The sequence below is a fragment of the Acomys minous genome (genome assembly GCF_964271855.1).
Source record: "Acomys minous genome assembly, chromosome: 3".
Classification (NCBI taxonomy): Eukaryota; Metazoa; Chordata; class Mammalia; order Rodentia; family Muridae; genus Acomys; species Acomys minous.
The window spans coordinates 138,637,961-138,660,835 of NC_140485.1; the positions used below are offsets into that span (position 1 = coordinate 138,637,961).

The following is a 22,875-nucleotide window of genomic DNA, read 5'->3' on the forward strand; positions in this document are numbered from 1 at the left end:
GGGACCAAGCATATCTCTTAGGCTCGGTGGCCTGTCCCTGTCCCTTTGGAATAGTTGGTCAATCTCTGCTATGTCATCAACGTCCCACCCAGGGTTCTGAGCATGTGATGAGGCAAGGGCAGGTGTGAAAAAGCCTTGTTCCTCGAGCTGGCTGACCGTCAGTTTGGGAGCACAGCCGCTTCTGCTCCAGTAGCCTAAGAGCACTGCAAGCTATTCCTGGAGTATGTAGAGGCTGTGTGATCTTGGAACTCCGGGAACTCCGACCCGGGGTATCCATTTAGGGCAGGCTACAGGTCCCTGGCTTTGGCGCACGGTGGTACCACCGCGAACCCACCCCATCCCGAGGAGCGCGCGGGCGGGGGGGGTGGGGTGGGGGGGCGGTAAGCACACGGGCAGGAGGCCCGGAGCTTGGAGCAGGAAGAGCGGCCCGGGGCCGGCTGCCAGGGCGAAAGAGCTAGCGAGGCGGGTGCGGCGGGTGCAGAGCTGCGGGCGGCGGCGCCCTCGGGTCACTTGCAGGCCGGGCGGCAGGCGACGGGACGCGAGGTGGCGGGGCGCACCATGCCCACGTTCGACCAGGCGCTGAGGAAGGCGGGCGAGTTCGGGCGCTTCCAGCGGCGCGTGTTCCTGCTGCTGTGCCTGACGGGTGTCACCTTCGCCTTCCTCTTTGTCGGCGTGGTCTTTCTGGGCAGCCAGCCCGATTACTATTGGTGTCGTGGGCCGCGAGCCACCGCGCTGGCCGAGCGCTGCGCCTGGAGCCCCGAGGAGGAGTGGAACCTCACCACGCCGGAGCTCAGCTCCCTAGTTGAGCGCCGCGGCCAAGGCCACTGTCACCGCTACCTGCTGGAAGCCACCAATACCAGCGCCGAGCTCAGCTGCGACCCACTTGCTGCCTTCCCGAATCGCTCTGCGCCCCTGGTGCCCTGCAGCGGAGACTGGCGCTATGTGGAGACCCACTCAACCATCATCAGCCAGGTAAGCCTGGCACTATGCACCATCTCCTGCCACACAGCAAGTGTAAAAAGGTGGCCTCCAGACTAGATCCTTGGAGTCTTCGCTATTTGGAGACCCCACCACCTTTGGTGACCCCTAGGTTCTAATCCGTGCTTGCAAGTTCTGCGTTGCAAATACCTGGGAAAGCCTTTGTTTATGTACATGCCTTAAGGAGTGGGCTAAGAAATGATCTGGCTTCAGGTAAAAAGGAAAACTTTCCTAGGAGCCAACTTGGAGAAGCTTCCCACACACCTGCCTCTACTGTGTCTTTGAGATGTGTTGGCAGAGCTATTGGAGATTATGGGTCCCCTCTTGGCTGGGGACCCCTCTGCTTTCGGGCTGGGTTGAATTGTGTTAGCACGTTTGGATTGGTTTATCTCCAGGGAGCACAGGAGAGGGGGAATCTACTTTAAAGACTCGAAGACAGTGTAACCTCCCTCCCCAACCCCCCCTCCACCCCCAGTGTCCAAAATGGTTACCTGAAATGTAGGGGACAAAGGTCAAGGCTCTTCCGGGCAATAATTTTGATAAAACTGCTTTGAGGACAAAGAGCAGCAATTTAAGAGAAGTCAGGAAGGCTGGGATATTGGACAAGAGTTGATTTTTTTTTTTCCTGCTAGTAAATTACAGGCAGGCAGTAGGATTGGGCATCTCTCCCCATTTATTGTGGTGGCTGCTGGAGCCCGAGGAGGGGGCGATCCACTTTGTGGGGGCAGGATCTTCTTCAGTCAGACCCCAAGTCATGTCTGATTCTGCATCCTCCAGCGCTGTGAGTTGTGAGGCTGTGGGTACAAACTGCTTCGGAGGCACCTGGTCCACAGAGGAACGGGTCTTCTGAATTTTGCCTACAGTCATAGCTCAACTCAATCTATATACGATGATGAAGCGTACTCAGGTAAATGGAGAAAGAAACTTTTTTGTTTGTTTGTTTCTAACTTAGTTCTTGTCCAAAACACTTGTTTAAATAACAAGGAAACTGTGGTACCAGGAGGCAGGAAACGCTTCTTCTGTAGTTTTCCTTCCCTTGGTGATCATGGCTCAAGTTGGGATACAGCTCCGTGAAGCCGTTCTTTCTTGTAAGGCCATACATGGGTTGTGGCATCCTACTCACTTCCAGAGACCCTGTCTCAGAAAACAAGAAGCCGTGCCCTGACTTGCACATACACACATGCACACATGTGCACAAACACATCAGAATATACATGTATCCTCCCGCAGTGTGCACGCTTGCTTGTGTGCATACAGACATTATATTTAAAAGCCTTAAAAAACAAAAAAACAAAATGCACACCACTCTAGAAAGGTTGACGTGAGTGACTGTGATCCTTGGGTCTCTAAGGAGAGGGTCATAAGAACCTGTGGAGCGGATACTGACAGGTGCTTTAGGGATGTGCTGAGGTTCTGGACTCAACAGAGCATTGTCGGAGTGGTTAGCACCGTGCAGAAAGGCAGGAAGTCAGGAGATCGTCCTGTCATGGTCTCTAGGGAGCTGTGTGCCTCCAGTCTATCACTTACCTTCTTCAGGCCTTGCTTTCTCATTCTGTGCATGCTCAGTGTGCACAGAACAGCGACCAAACTTCCTTCGGGGCAAACTAAAATGTTATTTAGGATGCCTTCCTTAGAGCTGCCGAGGAGGTTTTGAGACCTACTGGAAAGATTTCCTTTTCAAATCCCAGATAGTTTTAATTTCTTGTGGCTCATCTGCCATGCGTTGATTCTCAGGAGGAATCCGCCCTATCTTTTCTGGAAGCCCCGCCTCCCCCCAAAGTAATTCAGAATCTCCCAGAACCTCAGGGTTCTATGTGCTGTCGTCTTTGATTCTGAATATGAACAAATTCATGGCTGTTATTTTAAATACTATTAACGTAACGATCAACACTGTAGTTGTAGCTTCAGCTAATATCATGAAGTGAGTGTATTTTCAGAGACCTGAAGTTTTAAGATGTGTAAAGGCCACCTGCTGGGAGAAGGGGGAAGTGGGCAGGCTGCACGGGACACTTGGTCTTTGGACCAAACTGGGAGAGATACGATTGTTCTAGCGTCATAGAGGGAAAAGCTGAGGCTGGTGATGTTAGCGACCCTCCCGGGGTTCTATATTGTCCTTGGGGTGGCCGTGTCAACCTTAGTTCTCTGTCACTATGGGGTTAATATGCCTTTTGATTCATTTGGTGGCCTTCAGAACAAGCAGCCAGGCTGGCTGCTGGGGAAGCTGTGACGTCATTTGGTGCAGTGGGTCCTTTTTGTCCTGATGTGAACATTGTAAACCTGTTGCTTAGAGCTCATCCACCCCTGTCCTACCTTCATTCCAAGGCCCTATGTGAGGAGGGACTGACTGTCAGTTGTAGGGCTGTTCCAAGCCACGTCCACTCTAGGGCATTTTCTACCTGTGCTGAACTTCTTCAGTGTAGACTTTTCTGTCTGAGTCTTAACCTCATCTGCTTGCTAGATGTTGGGCAGAACCAAACCTGATGGATTGTAGACACCGAGTCAGAGCCCTTATGGGTTGGATGCTTCAGCTAACTGTCCAGGGAAGGGACTTTTAAGACTGATGGAGGGATTTTGCTTGCTAGCATCGGAAAGGATCAAAAGACCACCTCTCTGCTTCAGGTGCTTTCGCGCGCACACAAACAGTCGCTCTTCCATCACTTTTCTTCTAAAATAAAAAGGCCAGTTGGAGGAGCGTGGGCGATCTGTGGAAGAGAGTGCTGGCCGCTTTGTTCCCGGGTTTCCTTCTTTTCCTTCAGGTGCTGCTTTTCATCCCTGTGCTGTTTATTGTCCTCAGATGCAGGCCAACTCAGTAGGGGGATCCACCCATAGTCCCAGCCTAATGCTGCTCTCTCCAGTGGCCTGTTAAGCATGTTCCTGAGCTATTGTACGTGCTGGAGAAGGGACTTAGCCAAGCCACAATTCTGGCCTAGGCAACGTCTCTAATTTGCAACAGATACTTTAGAAAGAAATACTAGGCCTAGAGAGATGACTCAGTGGTTAAGAGCACTGGCTGCTCGTCCAGAGCATGGTCAATTTCCAGCATCAGACAGCTGCTTATAACAATCTGTAACCAGTACCAGGGGATCCAAACCCCTCCTCACCTCCATGGGCACCAGACATGCATGTAGTATACAGGCATACATGCAGCCAAAATATACATTTAAAATGTCTAGAAAGAATGCATCACTATATTTTTGGCTGTGTAAAGTCATTTGTGCCTTTCCTCTTTCTTGCAGAATTAACTTATCATCAGAGTACCTATTATAGTATTTCTTTATATACCCAATTATTACATCATTTGTTTTCTACTTCATCTCTTTTCCTTTTTACTATGTGTTGGTGCATTTTTCTCAGTGTAAGTTGAATCCTCAGCTCAATTTTTCTACCCTAAAAAAAAAAAAAGAGTAAATATTTACAGCTATGAATTTGCTTCTATGGACTCCCTTGGCTGCACTTCAACAAATCTTTTAGTGTATAGTTTTTCAAGTGGTGCCATGATTTAGTCTGTGAGCAAATATAGATGTTTATTGTTGTCTGAGCTGCATCTAAATATAGAACAAAAGATGACCATAAAATATGGTATGCCTCATTGAATCTGAGCATCAATAAAAAGAAATCTTTTTCTTGCCTCACTCGTACCTGTGGAGCAGGTTCAAGGTTGTGTGTGGCAATAGAGCCACCTTGACAAGAGTTCAATTCAGCTGTCACTCACCATTTACTGAGTAATGACAAGTCACACAGGAGAGGAGTAAGTGTTCTGTGGGAGTTCTAAGGAATGGAATTTTATCAGCAAGGAGATGTCTGCTTGCTTAAAAACATACACACACACACACACACAAGAGTAAGCCAGGTGTGTTAGTATACACCTGTAACCCACCTACAGTAAGCCAGGTGTGTTAGTATACACCTGTAACCCACCTACAATAATCCAGGTTTGTTACTATATACCTGTAACCTACCTACAGTAAGCCATGTGTGTTACTACACACCTGTAACCCACCTACAATAATTCAGGTGTGTTACTACACACCTGTAACCTACCTACAGTAAGCCAGGTGTGTTAGTATACACCTGTAACCACCTACTTTAGGGTCTGACCTAGAAGAGTCACTTGAGCCCAAGTGTTTAAGGCAAGTTTAAGGCAAAACAGCAAAGCTCCATCTTGAAACAAAATAAATTGCACTATATGCTTACAATGCCCTACTAGAAGAATTACTCTTTTTAAAATAATGTGTATTTATTTTGTATGTGTGTATCACTTCTCCTTTTCTAATATGTGGGTCATGGGCCTGGAACGCAGGCTTGGCGGCAAGTGCTTATACACACTGAGCCATCCCGCTGGCCTCGGAGGCCTTAGACCATTAATTAAGCTGTTCAATGTCCTGGCATAAGAACACAAGTGCAAGTAATTATTATAAAATAATAAGATGGCCATGCTTGCTGGGTGTGGTGACATGCTGTGACCTCTGTATTCAGAGAGGCTGAGGCAGGAAGATTAGCAGAACTTCTGCACTAGCCCCCAAATCTGCCCTGCTGAAATGTGTACGTTAACTGTTATGCCATCCTTAGTATGCAGAATTCTCATTGTTATTCCTTCTTTGACTCATACTTTATTTTTAGAGGCTTATTATTAAACTAATTTAAGCTGGCTCTTTAAAAAATTTTTTTTTGTATTCTTTTTCATTGTGGTATGGTCAGAGAATGTGATTTGCAGGTTTGTGTAAGACTAACCCCCTTTTTTTCCCTTTAAACTTTTATTAACTTTGCTTTGTAGACCTTTCAGAGTCAAGTGTTGTAAATGTTCCTTTTGTGCTTTGAAAGAATGTTTGGTATTTAGCTGTAAGTTGCTGGGCTTTACAGACGTTCACTAGCTGAAGCTAGCCAGTTGTAGTGTCAACACATCCTACGTTTGAGACAAATTTTCATAGGCTGGTAATCAATAATTATAAAAATGTATTATTTTGCAGAATTTTTCAGTTTCTAGATTTAAGATTTTTATACAAGATATAATTATACTGAATATGGGTACATGTGAATTTAAAGTTTGAGAATTCCTTATAGGAGGCAGGCAGATCTTTGTGAGTTTGAGGCCAGCCTAGTCTACAGAGTGAGTCCCAGGATAGCCAAGGCTACACAGAGAAACCCTGTCTTTACAAAATTTCTTATAGTTTTAAAATTATATTTAATAGTATAGTATAAGACCTGCCTGACCTAGAGAGATGGCTCAGAGGTTAAGAACACTCACTATCTGTTCTTCCAGAGGTCCTGAGTTCAATTCCCAGCAACCACATGGTGACTCTCAACCATCTATAATGTGATCTGATGCCCTCTTCTGGCCTGCAGGCGTATGTGCAGGCAGAGTATATGCAGTAATAAATAATCTTTAAAAAAAGGACCTGACCCTAATTGTCTTAATATTATCTGCTATTAATATAGTAAGCTCAGCTTTCCTTTGGTTAATATTTACCTATAATTACTTTTTGTTATCTTAATTTTCAAAGTTCCCATGTTCCAATAGTTTTGTGGGGCTCATAAAATATACATAAGATAATTTTGCTTTTATCGAGTGTGCTTCAGTGTCAATGAGTTAGCCACTTGACCACCTGGTCTATGATGACACAGGTCATCATGGTGAAGTCTGTGCATGGCACACAAAACTTCCCCCTGTGCATGGCACATGAAGCAGTGTGGGCAGGTGTCCTAATGTTGCCTTTAAGGGTGTTCCTTGTACTAGGCTCCCCCTCATAAAGGTTCCACTGTGCCCCAACAGAACCCTGGGCTGGTGAGGGAGCACTGAAGGTCCAAGCCTTAGCACTCCTTAAGTAGTGTGGCACCTGATCTCTTTAAATGTGTTGTAGATTTGGGCTCGCTAGACCTTTATTTTTTCATTTTTCTTAATCTTGGCCTTTCTGTGTTTTTTTCTTCTGGGAAAGAAAATAAGTTAGACTTGCTTTTCTTATTCTGTTTTATTCCTTCTTTTAACTGTTGGAAATTTAGTTCATTTAGTGATCATCCCTGGAAATTTCCCCAAGCTTATTTAACAGAGCCTAAATTTAATGCAGGGGACTCCCCCCCCCCCCTTAAAAAAGATTACTTATGTGTATGGGTGTGTACCTGTGTGAGATTTTGAGTGCCATGTGTATGCAGATAGCCACAAGGCCATTGCAGGATATTATATTCCCTTGGAACTGCAGTTATAGGCAGTTGCAAGTTGCCATATGGGGGGATTGGGACCAAACCTTGGTCCTTTGCAAGAGAAGCAAGTGCTCTGAACCTCTTGAGCCATCTACCCAGACCCCTGACCTTCTTTCTCTTAGACAATCTAAGAAACTTAGAATACTTAATTCAGCCACTGCTCCCCGTGTCTATCCTACGTCTATCATTTTATTATTAATTCATGGTTTTTATGTAGCTTGTGTATACCTTGGTTCAGATCCACTCTATATTTATAGCATTGGCATTTATAGGATTGGCAAATAAATCTTCCAAAAGCTTCTTTAGTGCAATGGTTCTCAACATGTGGGTCGTGACCCCTTTGGGGTTGAACAGCCGTTTCTTGTGGGGGGAGGGGGAGAGAGAGGGAGGGGGACGAGAGTCAAATATCTCATATCCTGCATATCAGATATTTACATTACAATTCATAAAAACAGCAACAATTACAGTTATGAAGTATAACTGAAACAATTTAATTGTTGGCGGTCACCACAGCATGAGGATTGTATTGAAGGGCCACAGCACTAGAAAGTTTGAGAACCGCGCCTTTATTGTATATTTGTAGGTAATGTGTTTTGGAGACACAACAGGTACAGCCAACCAATGAGAAGGCGAGGTCATGAGTGCCACGCTCTTGGCCCAATCATAGGCAAATATGGGAGAAGAGTCCCTCCCCCCAGGCCGATGGGGGCGGGGCTCGGGCGGAGGCGAAGGTCATCTGATCTGCAGCGGCCTAGGCACAGACGCTGAAGCCTGAGGCTACGATGGCGGCAACCGTGGTATCACGGATGCGGAAGCAGATGGGCACTCGACAGGCCTCAGTCCTGTGGCTGCCTCTGTGGCTGGTGGTGGTGACCGTGGCGGCGGGGGCGGCCGCGGAGCAGCAGGTGCCACTGGTACTGTGGTCGAGTGGCCGGGGCCTGTGGGCTCCTGTGGCCGACACACACGAAGGCCATATCACCAGCGACATGCAGCTTTCTGCCTACGTAGACCGTGCCTTGGAGCTGGGCCCCCGAAATGTACTGCTGTTCCTGCAGGACCAGCTGAGCATTGAGGATTTCACGGCATACGGTGGCGTGTTTGGAAATAGTCAGGACAGCGCCTTCTCTAACTTGGAGAATGCCCTGGACTTGGCCCCCTCCTCGCTGGTGCTTCCTGCCGTGGCCTGGTACGCCATCAGCACCCTGGCCACCTACCTGCAGGAGAAGCTTGGGGCCAGTCCCCTGCATGTGGATCTAGCTACCCTAAAGGAGTTGGAGCTCAACGCCAGCCTCCCTGCCCTGCTGCTCATCCGCCTGCCCTACACAGCCAGCTCCGGTCTCATGGCACCCAGGGAGGTCCTCACAGGCAATGATGAGGTCATCGGACAGGTCCTGGGTACACTCAAGTCTAAAGACGTACCTTACACGGCAGCTCTTACCGCAGTCCGCCCTTCTAGAGTGACGCGTGATGAAGCCATGATGGCTGGGGGTCTAGGTCGCCAGCTGCTTCAGACTCACGAAGCGTCAACTACGGTCCATCCTCCCGTGAGTTACAGTGACAGTGCCCCAAGGATCCTGTTCTGGGCACAAAGCTTCTTTGTAGCATACAAAGACCAATGGAAAGACTTGACTTCCCTCACCTTTGGTGTGGAGAATCTTAACTTGACCGGCTCCTCCTGGAACGACTCCTCTGCCTCGCTTGCACTGACCTATGACTCACTCTTCGGTGGAGCAGTGACATTCAAGTTCATTTTAGTTAGTCGCTTCTACCCAGTGTCTGCCCGAGACTGGTTTGCCATGGAGCAACTTGAGATCCACAGCAGTGATTCTGTTGTCCATTTCAGTGCTTCCCAAGTCACGGGACCCAGCATCTACTCTTTCCACTGTGAGTACGTCAGCAGTCTGAGCAAGAGAGGCAGTCTCCTTGTGACCAACGCGCCCTCTCTCTGGCAGGTGACTCTTCATCACTTCCAGATCCAGGCCTTCAATGTGACTGGCAGACAGTTCTCCTACGCGAGCGACTGCGCTGGCTTCTTCTCTCCGGGCATCTGGATGGGGCTGCTCACCACCTCCTTCATTCTTTTCGTACTCACCTACGGCCTCCACATGATACTCAGCCTAAAGACCATGGACCGCTTTGATGACCACAAGGGCCCCATCATCACTTTGACCAAGATAGTGTGACCTGTGCTGGAGAGGGCTTTAGGGAGTGTTGCTGTGTGTGCAGGTTGTCAAGTTTCCGTCTTGTGGCACAGTGGCTGGAAGGGTTTGTATTAACCCTATACTGCCCTCAGCCCGTCTTGCTTCCTCTTTAACCTGCTGAGGGACTTCCCTGGAGCCAATCCCCCCAGCTCTACCAACAACGTGCATTCTTCATAGGTAATTAGACAAATCATCATCATTTCTTCTTGCCCCTCTGCAAGTATCCTTTGCTGTTTATAGTGCTTTTGTATAGTAAGTGCTCACTCTCCATGCTTTATGGAGCTTCCAGCAACACCCATGAGCGTGAGGTTCCTTGAGTTTGAGAGATGTGGAAAGGCTACTTAACTGTCTGTCCAGCTTGGCCGTAGTGTTTTGGGTGATGTGGTAAGAATGAGCATTACCTGGGTTTCAGTTGTTCCCACTAGGCTTGCCTGTCAAGTGGTGGTGGTGGTGGTCGGGGGTGGGTGCACTGTTTTCTCCCTAATAAAGACACGCTACCACTTCTTTAAAAATGTGCTTTGGTTTTGTTTATATTTATAAATCTTTATTCCATCATTAATCTTGAAAGCCAGATTGGTAGGTGGTCTCCTGTCATCAGCTGTCTTTCTTTGTCCTTCTGTCAAAGGTCCAGCTCAGTGGGTTCTAGTACGCCAGGTCCAGTCACTTGCACTGAGGAAAACAAACATACGCAAGGGTGACACAGTGACACACATGGATAGCAGTGCCATAATGGGACCTGCTACTTTGCGTGATAACCAGGAAATTAATAAAATGTAAGAAAAAAAGTAACGATAAAATCACTGGAAAGGAGTTTAATTGATATGGGGAAACAGGTACGATAAAGAATATCTTTGTTTGTTGTCAGTGTCCTGGCATGCACTTTCAGTCTAAACAGAAGAATCTGGGCAAGGGTCAAGGTTATAGCCGAGCAGTTTCCACCAGACTGTGGTTGCTCACACCTCAGGTCTGGTCCTACAAGCCTTGCAGGGGCCTTATTGTTTGAGGAGACAAATTAGTTCCTATGAGATGCTGCTCCTGCTTCGGGTGACCTGATCATGGGGTGAACTGTGAGATTTCTGCAGCCCAAGGTGACTACAATTTAGGGCAGGAGAGGTTTTGGGTTACCTTTTTGGTATTCTGGAACAGGACACCAAATGCTGACATTAAAATACCTTAGCTTGTCTTTGTGCCTTCAGCCTTGAGTAGTTGAGATAGGTTTTGGACATCTGGTCTGGACTATGTAGTGACTTCAAGACCAGCCTTGTTTCAAGGGGCAGGAGCAAGGAGACAAAATGCTCACTTTGTAAAGGTGCTTGCAACCAAGCCTGGTCACCAGAGTTTGATCTTTGGAGCTTACATGGTGGGGGGAGGAGAGACAGAGAGAGAGAGAGAGAGAGAGAGAGAGAGAGAGAGAGAGAGAGAGGGGGGGGGGAGGGAGAGAGGGAGAGAGGGAGAGGGAGAGAGGGAGGGGTCTTGCACAGGTGGGCCTCCAGCTCCCACATATATGCCGTAACTAGTGTACATGCAACATGTACAAAATGAACATAATACATTTTTTAAAGGAGAACTAGAGTGTGGCTCACAGGTAGAGTGCTTATCCTAGTATATGCAGTTGTAGGCCTGATGCCAGCACAGTAAAAATAATAAAATGTAGAAGTTAAAATGTTTTGAAAGAAAGAAATAAAAACTTTTGCAGGTGCCAGGATTGTTTATATAGAACATCAATGAAAAGCATTAAAGGAAAAAAAAAAACCCTACTAGGAGAGATGGCTCATTGGTTAAGAGCAGTTCCCCCAGCACCCTTGTGCTGGCTTACCACTGTTTCTAACTCCGGTTCCAAGCGATTCACACCCTCTTCTGGCCTTTGAGGGAAACCAGACAAGCATGTGCAGGCAAAATACTCATATGCGTAAAACAACAACAACAACAACAAAAACCAATTCTTTAAACATAGATAAAAAGAATTATAAATAAATAAATAAATAAATAAATAAATAAATAGCCAGGCAGTGTCAGTGCACGCCTTTAATCCCAGCACTTGGAAGGCAGAGGCAGGCAGACTCCGGTGAGTTCTAAGCCAGCCTGGTTTAGTGTCTGCAGACACAGCACCCTGAAGGGCAAACATGACTGTGTGCAGACTTAAGCAGGTAAGTGGATCAAAGTAGAAGACCTGGATCCAAAGAATGAGGGCGGGGGCGGCAGGCATCCACCCTGCTTTTGCAGACCTCGAGGGCCCAGAAGAGGATCCAGTGTTCTGTAGTAAAGGCCATTTCTTAATCCTAGCTCCACTCTGAAGAGTGCAGACCTGTCCCGCGGCTTCCATTTCGCTCTGGGGAAACCTGTTGCCACTCTGACGGCCTTGGTGCGGGCAATCTTGTCTTCTCTCAGGGAGAGTCCCTAAAACCACAACAGGCATGCATTAAGCACTCAGTAAGTGTTTCTTGAATGAATGTATGTTTTCTCTGTTCTGGGCCCTCTAGTCACTTCTAAGTGACACTCAACCGTTCTCTTTCCAGTGTGGCCCTCAATCCTTTAGCCTTTTGTGCTGAGAATAAATTAGATGTAAGTTGGGCTTGATTTTTTTTTTTCCTCTCAAATTGTCCGTTTATGTTTTATTGTTCTATTCTGGATCACTAGCTTTCCAGTCAACAGTGTCAAATCTTCTGTTTAACCCACCCACTGAGCTCTTTATCCGAACCTGTTCTTTATTTTTAAACTATGGTATTTGTGGCATTTGAGAGAGTGCCTGGTCATTTGCTAGTAGCCACTCCTCCCTTTTTCTTTCTATTGTTTCAGTTTCTTTAATTCGTTTCATATAACTGCTTTTATTTCATGTGTGGTGGCTACCCAATGTCCTTGGTGTTCTGACTCTCTTTGCTTGTAGCTTGTCGCATGCTTGCAGATCATTGCCTGTATAGTCCCAGTTCTTGGTAGTCTTCGTGGGAGCTTCATTCCTTCTCATGTCTTTGGAAGCTTGGAGATAGCAGTGGCCTGAGCTCTGCCTCCCTTCCAGACAGTCTGGCTGAGGATGACTGAGGTTGCTGTCTGTCTCTCTTAGAAGCGTGAGCTTTCTTTTTTACTCCCTGAAACACTTTAGCATATGTCCATCATAGTAACTGTTCCTTTCAGCCAATGACAAATGTGTTTTAGCAGTATATATGTATATGTATACACACACACACACACACACACACACACACACACACACACACACATATATAATTTCCCCCCGCCAATGGAGTAAAATCAGGACCCCAGTGAATGGGGCTACCCCATGAAGTGTCTGCTTTGTGATCTAGGCAGGGAAACCAAACAGATGCACCATCTGGTGACATTTGTGGGCCCCAGAACAACCAAGAAAGTGTTTGCCACAGGGGCTTCATTGTGGGGTGCCTGAGAACCCTCCTGCTTCCTCTGGCATCTGGCATTCTGCATCATCAACAGCAGTGCCACTGCAATGACTTACATTCAGTGCACGCCAGGCACTAGGCAAGGCTGATGGGGGGCGGGGTACACGGATGAGCGAGATCCTTTCTCCACCCAGCTCCAGGCCCGGCAGGAAGAGCTGCACTGAGACCACAGTGAGATGAGTGCTTCCTCTGCGTAGGTCCCAGGTGAGCCAGGGCAGAATATATGTTGACCTGATCTCAGCCTTGCAGGCTAAGGAGGAGTCCAAGATGAAAATGCCAGTGAAAGAGTGTTTGGTTTTCACATTCTCTCATCTTTATCATCCTTTCCCCTGACTTGAGGGCCCCTGAACAGGGCTAGCCAGGCATTCCTAGGTCCCACCCCTGGAGTTTGGAATCCAAAGATGGGGCTGGGTTTAGAATTCTTCCTTTTTTTTTTTTTTTTTTTCAAGCATCCTAGACCCATGCAGCTGGTCCACGGACCTCCCAGGGAGATACACTCAGCATTTCCTAATGAGAAGTGTGATGAGAATCTGCCCAACTCATGCTGCAGACTCTGGGGCAGATGCCCTGTCCCTAGTTCTGGGTCTTATCTGATGAATGCCTTTGTTTATTACCGCCCCCCCCCCGCCCCAATCCCCAGAGATATATAACAGATTAGAAGACTCTGACTGGTGAGGGTGAGGCATAACTGGACCACACTCTGAGAATCTTGGTTAAGCTTGAAGAGGAGCTTTGGACAAAGGCACAGTCATGTGCACATCATGGAGGTGTGGCATCTGCACGATCTATGGCTGCTTTGTTGTTGTTGTTGTTGTTGTTGTATTAAATGTCTAGCCGAAGTGAAGAGTGGTTTACCCCGATCCATAGTTTGGGGGTAGCCAGTTTGTCTCCACAGACTATCATGGCATAGAAAGCACGGAGGCAGGAGCAGGAGGCAGCTGGTCCCATCACATGCGCAGTCAGGAAGCCCGGAGTGAAGAACACTGGTACCCACCTCACCTTTTCCTTTTTATCCACCCCAGGCCACTAGCTCATGGAAGGGTGCTACCTATGTTCTGAATGGGTCCGAATTAATTCAAATCTAGAGAATTCCTTATAGACATGCCCAAGGGTTTGTCTCCTAGGTGACTGTAGAGCCTGTTGACAGTATTAATCATCCCAATGGGTTAAAGCATTTTGTGCAAACATCTTAGTAGACAGTGTGTGGGGGGGGGGAATGAGGGGGTGGGGGGGAGTGCACTCATCTTTCAGGATCAGTTGGCTCTGGTCCTCCATCCCAGCTCCTCTCTCCACCTCCACCAACTTCAGCAGCAAGCCCAGCAGCTACGGCACTATGTCTTCTTAGCTCTGGAGTGTGTATGGTAAGGTTTGAATGTGAAGTGTTCCTTAAGGACCCATGCATTTGAATGCCTGGCACCCAGCTGGCAGCACCATTTGGTAAAACGTAGAGCCTTTAGGGTGTGGGGCCTAGCTGAGGGAAGTAGGTCATTGGAGGCAGGCCTTTGCAGAGTAGACCTGTTGTTGGTAATTGCTGTCATGTGTAGCCTGTGTCCTCAGCTTATTGTCTGATACCACAACACAAGGGGCCACAGCTGCAGCTGAGTGCTTCGGCTGCCACAAATTCTACCACCCCCCTCTCTGCGGTGACAGGCTGTGAACCAAAACAAATGCTTCCTTCCTTGAGTTGCTTCTTCCAGTTACTTGATTGCAATGACATAAAAAGTAACTGGCCCTTCCCTAGTGGTTGGTTGTCTGGTGTGAATTGCTACCGTTGTATCTAGACCGCCTCGGGTTACTGTGTAAGGCCTTTGAGCCAAGTGGAACCTGAGGCAAAAGAACAGACAGGGGATAGCCAGGTACAAGCCTGGAATTGTAGTTTCCAGACCTCTTTCCTTCTGGGATGCACGGCTGGGTCCAACGTCCAGAGACGCTGGTTTGGAGGGCGATGCGACCAAGTACTGGTCAGTGATGTTGGGGAGGTCTCAAGTGACACTGCAGGGCCCAGAGCCAAAATAACCTTTGCCCTTGTACCCCACCCCTATTCCTTGGCAGCACTGAAGCTTGAAGCCCTAAGGGCTGAGGGGCTACTTAGATGGAAAAGATCCTGAGTGTGTGCAGTCATAGAAGCCCCTCCCCCCACCTCTGTCTGCCCCACCAATGAACCTGAAAGGGACATATGAGACTATGGATGAGACAAACTTAGAGTAATTTTTTTTTCCAAAGCAGGGAGGGTCTCGGGTATAGCCAGGCTGCTCTCAAACTCTATGCAGTCCAGGCTGCCTTCCCTGCCCTCTGCCCCCAGTGCTGGGATTCCAAGAGTACACCACCATCTAGCCCATGGGATGCCGTGGAGTGAACCCACAGCTCTGTGCATGCTGAACAAGCACTCCAGCATCTGAACTATACTCCTAGCTGCAAGAGGCAAAGTTTCCAACTTAAACCACTATCTGTTATAGGTCTCCCTATGAGCCAGCTCTGACTGCTGCATTCTGGTCCACTTCCTATCAGAGGCGCATCTAAGGCTGTGCGCTCTAATACAACAGCAGGGAGGATGCCTCTGGTCCTCTCCTGTCTGGTACACGGGACACTGGGTGATCCTGCCCACACACTTACTGCCTCTCTTGGGCTCCACTCTCTTCTTTAGGTTGTAAGCCTGGACCCAGTGAGGCACACCTACCCTCGCATGGCCTTGCATATGGCCTTTCTAGTTCTCAAAATGCCTTTCTTCTCTCTTTCCAGGTCTTTCCAGGTTTTATCTTAGCATGGGCTTTCGAATTGCCGTGCATGGGACTAGGGCTGGGTTCCTTTCTCTGCCTCATATTTCCCACTGAATGTTGAGGCTGCCTCCCTCACCAAAAAGGGACAGGCATTCTGAACCCTCTGCTTAACTCAGCACTTAGTAAATACTTGTGAGGAAATTCATGGGTGAAAGAAAAAGGGACCCAGTAGCAGATTTACCCTTGTGATAACTGTAGCTAAGTTAGCTCTGAAATGGCTGGCTGTCATGTCATAGATTGACAGCAGCCGTTTCAGCTGACACTGCAGCTTTTTAATGACGCACGGTAAGTCTGTGTGTCTCTCTCCTCCTTGGATCTGTGAGGTGTGACCGCTTGTCAGGTGGTCAAGACCACGCACAAAGTCTGCAGCAGAGAGCTGTCGTCTGTGGGAGCTCCATTTGAGGGATGTGACCTGGCACATGAAAGGAACAGGGGAATGGAAGTGCTGGCTTCCTAGGCTCAGCGTCATTTTTATGTGCTGACGTCCATTGTGCAGAAAAGACCTTTCTCAGCTGTCCTGGCTCTCCTCAGCGGAGCTGTGTCGTCAGCGGAGTCTGCTTCAGGGGCATCTGGGCACAGGAGCTGGGCTGGGCAGAGGCGAGGGCCCCGCAGGAGCTGGTTTCACAATGCCAAGGCACGGCTGGAAGACCCTCTGCCCCCGAAGGAAGTGGAAGCAAAACGTGCTGCCCAACCTTCACAACAAAAGGAACCTTTCCAACATTATTTCTACTTAGCCCACCCCCTGAAATAACAACCAAGAAAGGAGTTGACTTCTATTTTTTGAGGGGAAGCAAACTCCTTGGCTTCTTGGTATAAATGACTTTACAGTAATAAGTGACTGGCCAGGGAGCAGGTGGTTCCTTTATCTAACCAGGGATCTGAAACTCAAAGGCTGCAGCCTCTGGCTTTTCTTCTGTGTTTGTAATGAAACAAAAAACACTTTGGGGCTGGTTCCTGTGTGATGATAGAGAGCAACAGTGGGAATGGAGTCTAGGAGCTTCTAAAAAATAAAGTAGGTAAATGTAATTTTTGTTCTGTTTTAATTTTGATTTTTTGTTTTTGTTTTTCCAAGACAGGGCTTCTCTGTGTAGCCTTGGCTGTCCTGGACTCACTTTGTAGACCAGGCCGGCCTCGAATTCACAGAGATCTGCCTGCCTCTTCCTCTGCTTCCCAGAGTGCTGGGATTAAAGATGTGCACCACCGTACCTGGCTGGTAAATGTAAAGCTTTAAAAATTCTTAAGCTGTGCAGTGATTTTTTTTTTTTTACTGGTGCACGGTAAGGCCCAGTGTAGCCTTCAAAAGACTAATTTAGCATTTTACTCTTCAAAACTGAGTTCAGGGAAGAAAAAGCAAAGTCTGGCAGGAACATGGGCGCTACTATGGAATAGCTTTTAAGATCTCAGCTGCCAGTCTTTGACTAATCAGGGAAGTAGACGATGTGGTGCGATGCCTGCAGATCCGCACAGGTTCACTGTGTGTGGGTGCAGCTTCCCTCTATCCCCTGAGTTAGCTGCTCACTTGTCAGCTCGCCTGGGGCTCCTCTCTTTCCTCTCACAGCTGAGTCAGTTTTCAGGTTCCTGGGATGTTTCATTTCCTGCCCTGAACTCAGGGGTACCAGATGCATGTGTGAGTGGGAGGGTGTCCTGAGATAAAACTAACCTAAGACATGGAGCTGTTGGGTTCATGAAATCAAGATGGGTTCACTATGGCTTTGCCTTTCCTCCTGGTGGGTCGGCTATGCCACCCATGGTGATGATAGGAGGTCTATCTTAGCTCTTCCGCTAAACATCTATGCCCTCACAGATAGTGAGAGAGAGAACCTGGCATAGGCCATGTACACAGCGGAAAGTGGTACATGGAGGCAGAGCGGCCATTTGTTCTTCTCTGTCCAGTCCAGCCCTCCAGGATGAGGGTATAGCATACACACACCAACACTGCATCAACCGAGCGAGAGAACCCAAGCCTGCCAGCCAAGCACACGGGAGGTAGACGTGAGGGATCAGAAGTTCAAGGCTATGCTTTTCAACATAGGGAGTTCAAGGCCAGCCTTCAGTATGAGATCCTACCTCAGATCCCAATAAGGACAGAACCTTCAAGTAAACAGGCAGCCCAGTTCTGGAAAGCAGGTGCCCTCCTGTGTAAGATTGTTGTAGGGCAGAGGACATAACTGAGTGACTGGCATAGCTCCGGCCTTCCTCCTGACAGCAGTGGCAGACACCGGGCAGTTGAGGTGGTACTGAACACAAGCAAATCAGAGAGCTTCAGGATTCCATGCACACCCGCGGCTTTCACCCCAGCTGTCTCACTGGGGAATGATCTTCATGACCAACTTGGCTGAACCAAGAAACACACAGAATAGCGACACACACCTCTGCAGGTGTCGGATATTCTCAGAGTCGATTAGCTCTTGAGACTCTGTCCTGATAATGGATCAGTCCTGTCACGGCTTCTTACGAGGTAAGAGCTTAGCTAGGACGAGGCGATGACTGCAGGTGTGCTCCTGGGAGCTATGCCTTGCCCTGTCTCCTTCCTGTGTCCCCCTCGCTACATTCTGTCTAATCCATCAGAGAAGTTTCTTTACCACACGTTCCCGCTGCCAAGTTGATCTGTCCAACCCCGTGGGGCCAGCTGACCCTGCACTGAACACGCTACAACTCTAAGGCAAATAAATATTTTCTTCTGTTAAATTAGCCTGCTCGGTACTTAGTGCACAGCAAGGCAAACCAGTGTAATATTCAGACATTTAACTTCTCATTCCTCTTACCTGGTATAACATTCGATATCTTATAATAATTTTGATAATATCACATCTGCTTATGGGTGACTGTAATTTTTTTTGGTAGGTTTTGTTGCTGACGTACATCTTATTTATGAGAACTAAAACCCTATAAGCACAAGATTGTATGTTTTCCTGTTGCTCAGAGACAGTTCAGGATGAAATTTGGGCACATCAAATACTGTGGTCGGCTGAACATCCCCTTCTGCTGGGGTTGTTCGCTGTTCCTGTGTAGGTAGACAGCATGTGGGAGTCATTTTGTTTTCCCACCCACAGGACTTCAGAGCTCTGGTGCAAACCTCTTGCTGGCCTCTGTTGCTTTGGCAGCTGTGTGTTGAATTGAAATCCTCCCATGTTTTTATGGCATCTTCATATAGAAACAGCAGGGTTTGCACGTAGACCCCATTGAGTTACCATAGTGTGGGGTGTGTTTGTGCCCCTCTGCTTCCGTGGGTCCTTTAGAGAGTGTTTCTCGTATTCTTCCTGTTGTGATGTGGGAGTAGACTGGGTGGAATGGTGGCTTACTATAAAGTGTATGGTGGTCTCTAGAAACAGACACTCAGAGGAAGGCCTCTACCACACTCAGAGGGGATTTGAAAGGTACCCTCCTAGGTGGAGGGAAGACAGAAGACAGTGTGGAACACCTGGGACATCAGAAATGCTGAGGCTGACTGGGCTCAACATGGTCCTTTTCCTCTGAGTTCCTGGAATGCTGGACTTTCACACACTGAAGGGGTTGAGGGCACTGTGGTCCTTCTGAGAGAAGCCTGGACCACCATGGTCAGGACCAAACTTCATTAAGTAGCATACACGCCGTTCTGAGGTGTGTGATGCCCTAGTCCAGGGTAGCCGCATCTTCAGTTCCAGTGTCCTGCGTTGCAGATGCCTTTCCCGGTTGTTGTTCAGGCCAGTGTGCGCACAGGATGGCTCTGATTTCACGATGTTTCTGCCAACTGGAAGCGACGGGCGGCCAACAGCTCAAGATGAAAGGCGATGTGTGCGTCTCCAGCCCCTGAGGGAGATGCGCTGTAAGCTGATACCTGTGAGTCATAAACAGAAGGGTCCAGGTGCCAGGGCTCCTGTCTGAAAACTGATTGTAGCATATTATTGGAGAAGAAAAAAGTGAGGGAAAAAAGTCACATCTTTAATATTGATTTTTTAAAAGTGATGCCTCACAGATAGTATTGAGGACCAGTTTCTTTTCACTATTAAGGTGAAATTTCAAGTTATATACTCACAGGGAAGTCACGTGATCTGTCCAAAATATTAAATATCCATGATAGAAAAGTAGTTTGAAAATTCTAATTAATTTTGCCTCAACTTTTCTTTTTCAAGACAGGGTTCCTCTGTATAGCCCTAGTTGTCCTAGAACTCGCTTTGTAGATCAGAGTGACCTTGAACTCAGAGATCTGCCTGCCTCTGCCTCCTGAATGCTGGAATTAAAGGTGTGTGCCATCACACCTGTCTGCATCAACTTTTAAAAAGATTTTAGTTTATTTTTTAAAATTATGTGCATGGATATGTGCACATGAATACAGGTGCCTACAGAGGCCCTAATAGGCTGTAGGCGCCCCTGGATTTGGAGTTATAGGGGCTGACGAGCTACCCAGCATGGGTGTTGGACACCTCTTGGATCCTCTGCAAGAGCAGTACACATTCTTATCTATTGAGCCATCTCTCTATCAAATAAGGAAATAAGTTTTAGTTCTGGAGCATAACAAAGTGTATCAAGACCCTTTTCTGATGAGGCACCTGTCTGTGTGTCTTAGTTAATAGTGATCTGTTGATGATGTGACCAGTTTATCTCTTTTGTCAGTGTCTCTATAGGATCACCAGGATCCTCTATCTAGTAGGTATGTTTGTAAGGGCTTGTCTAGAAGAATATAGGTTTTTAAATATAACCTAGTCTAATAGATTATAGTGTGTGTGTATGTGTGTGTGCGTGTGTGTGTGTGTGTGTGTGTGTGTGTGTATGTGCCGATCTTGTTGTTGACTTGATTAACTCTGTAGACCATTGGATAATAGCTGTGTGCTGGTACAAAAACTTTGCAAAGAAATGATGGAGCTTTTCATGAGAACAGATATAATGCAGCATGCCACTGAGGCAGCAAAGTGGCTAAGAGCTCAGGCTTACTGGCTGTGGGAACCTAAGACCGTCCTTTGTTGGAGGGTTTGTGAGCTCCAGTTTACACAAAATGGGCATTGTGTTGTGTGGAGACCGTTGATGGGAGGTTGGTATAAATAACTTGTGCAAAGTGCTTGTGGAGTTAGGTGGCACGGCTAAGTGCTGAGTATGGTGGTGACCGTCCCTGCTGGTGACAGGGTGAAGAAAGGAGCTGGGAGAGGCAGCTGGGGTATGTAGATGGGCACAGATAGCAACCCCTGGCTTGAGAGGACATTTGCTAATCGAGGTGCCAAGATCCCAGTGTAAGCACCTGGCGCCATCTACCCTGGAGCTGACACATTGGCGCACAGTCATAAAGACTAAAGAAAGAGGCAGGGTTGGGGCTCGGGTGATGGCTAAGTGCATAAAGAGTGCTTGCTGTGCAAGCCTGAGGATCTGAGTTTGAGTCCCTGGTATGTCTGTAACCTCAGCGCTGTGGGGGAACAAAGAAAGAATGGTCGTGGGGCCTTTCTAGCTGCCAGTCTAGCTCCAGGTAGCACAAGAGACACTGTCTCGAAGAAATAAGGTGGAGAGTGGTAAAGCTGGACACTGAAGTTCTCCTCTGGCCTCCACACACCATTTGTTCAACACATACACATACGTGATACACACATACATTCTATACATGTGCTCACACATACAAAAGAAAGACCCGGGACTGAGGGAACCTCAGCTGGCAGTCACTCCCCTCCAGCTGGCTATGATGGCTGAAGAGAGAATGTGCATGAGACAAGACTGTGGAGGGACACCTGCCCGCGTACACCTGCCCATGTACACCTGCCCACATACACCTGCCCACGTACACCTGCCCATGTACACCTGCCCGTGCACACCTGCCCGCGTACACCTGCCCACGTACACCTGCCCGTGCACACCTGCCCGCGTACACCTGCCCATGTACACCTGCCCACGTACACCTGCCCATGTACACCTGCCCGCGCACACCTGCCCGCGTACACCTGCCCACGTACACCTGCCCACGTACACCTGCCCACGTACACCTGCCCGTGTACACCTGCCCGTGCACACCTGCCCGCGTACACCTGCCCACGTACACCTGCCCATGTACACCTGCCCGTGCACACCTGCCCGCGTACACCTGCCCACGTACACCTGCCCATGTACACCTGCCCGTGCACACCTGCCCGCGTACACCTGCCCACGTACACCTGCCCATGTACACCTGCCCGTGCACACCTGCCCGCGTACACCTGCCCACGTACACCTGCCCATGTACACCTGCCCACATACACCTGCCCACGTACACCTGCCCACGTACACCTGCCCATGTACACCTGCCCGCGCACACCTGCCCACGTACACCTGCCTGTGCACACCTGCCCACGTACACCTGCCTGCGCACACCTGCCCACGCACACCTGCCCACGTACACCTGCCTGTGCACACCTGCCCGCGCACACCTCTTCCCTCACACACATTCACTTCCCCTTCTCGATCCCCGTCACTTGATGTGGGCCCCCAGGTCCTCGGGTGCACCTCATCTCCTCTGGGCTTGCTGAACCCAGACGTGCTCAGAGCCCCACATGATAGTCTGACAGAAGAGTGAATGAAAGGGAACAGCCAGAGACATCCTGCGTGGGGTGATGCTGGAGTCAGAATCAGTTGCAGGCTGGATGGGGATTTAGATGAAATGAATGTTGGCTTTCTGCTTCCCAGCCATCGTGGCTGGGGCTAAGTGGAGGCCTCCCTGTCCTGGTAGGCACTAAGCATTGTGAGGGCAAGCCTGTGATGTTCTTAGCTGTGCTGTGCGCCATCCATACCCAACTCCCTACTGCCCTGGTGCCTTGCAAACTTGCCTCTTACCAGTGCTCTGCCTTCCTGCACTGACTGGGACGAACTGGGAGCCTGAGGCAGTAATTGGATCTCTGTGCTGGCCCCAGTCCATCTCACTCTCAGGATTTACTTGTTGCCCTCGCCTGGTTGGACTAACCAGCTCACTGGTGGCTGGCAGAAGGATGGGGGGCAGGGGAAATGCAGACCCGTAACCAGCTGCTCTCACAGTGGTGAGTCTCCAGACTCAGGAGGAGAGGTGCCCAGCAGCATTGCTATATAAGTGACGAACACTCGTATCACGGAGCCTGCGGATGTCAGCCCACAGTAGACCGATCCCCTTCTATCCTGAAAGAATCCTGCCCAGGCATGGTGATGATGCAACGCATGTGCCTTCCGAAGTTGGGGTCAGTCCCAAGTCTAGATCAGCACTGCTGAGCCACAGCCTGAGTGAGGAACCAGGCAAGAGAAGGAGTCGTGAGTAGAACTCACAGGAAGGGAAAAGCCATAGGGAGCACAGGCCCGAGAGAAGCCACCTGCCCTGAAGGCTGCCCGCCATGTCTCCATGTTCCTGAAGAGGTT

At 48.6% G+C, this 22,875-nt stretch overlaps 2 protein-coding genes across 4 annotated transcripts in view; both read left to right on the forward strand.

Moving 5' to 3' along the window:
* Nucleotides 1–430: 430 nt before the first annotated feature.
* SLC22A3 (solute carrier family 22 member 3) overlaps nt 431–22,875 on the forward strand; it is a 96,537-nt gene continuing 74,092 nt past the window's right edge. For 2 of the 3 annotated variants that reach the window (XM_084776823.1, XM_084776822.1), the window contains exon 1: nt 433–972. In XM_084776823.1, the coding sequence (XP_084632949.1) occupies nt 559–972 (414 nt within the window). In that variant the 5' untranslated portion in view covers nt 433–558. Of the gene's footprint in view, nt 973–22,875 lie in introns of all 3 variants that reach the window. The other variant, XM_084776821.1, reaches the window with a different exon arrangement.
* On the forward strand, nt 7,878–9,863 carry LOC311594795 (V-type proton ATPase subunit S1-like). Its single transcript, XM_084776824.1, has one exon. The coding sequence runs from the start codon at nt 7,956–7,958 to the stop codon at nt 9,354–9,356; it is 1,401 nt and encodes a 466-aa protein (XP_084632950.1). The 5' UTR covers nt 7,878–7,955; the 3' UTR covers nt 9,357–9,863.

Coding starts and splice junctions, on each gene's coding strand:
- LOC311594795 (XM_084776824.1), top strand. CDS start 7,956: ATGGCGGCAACCGTGGTATCACGGATGCGGAAGCAGATGGGCACTCGA.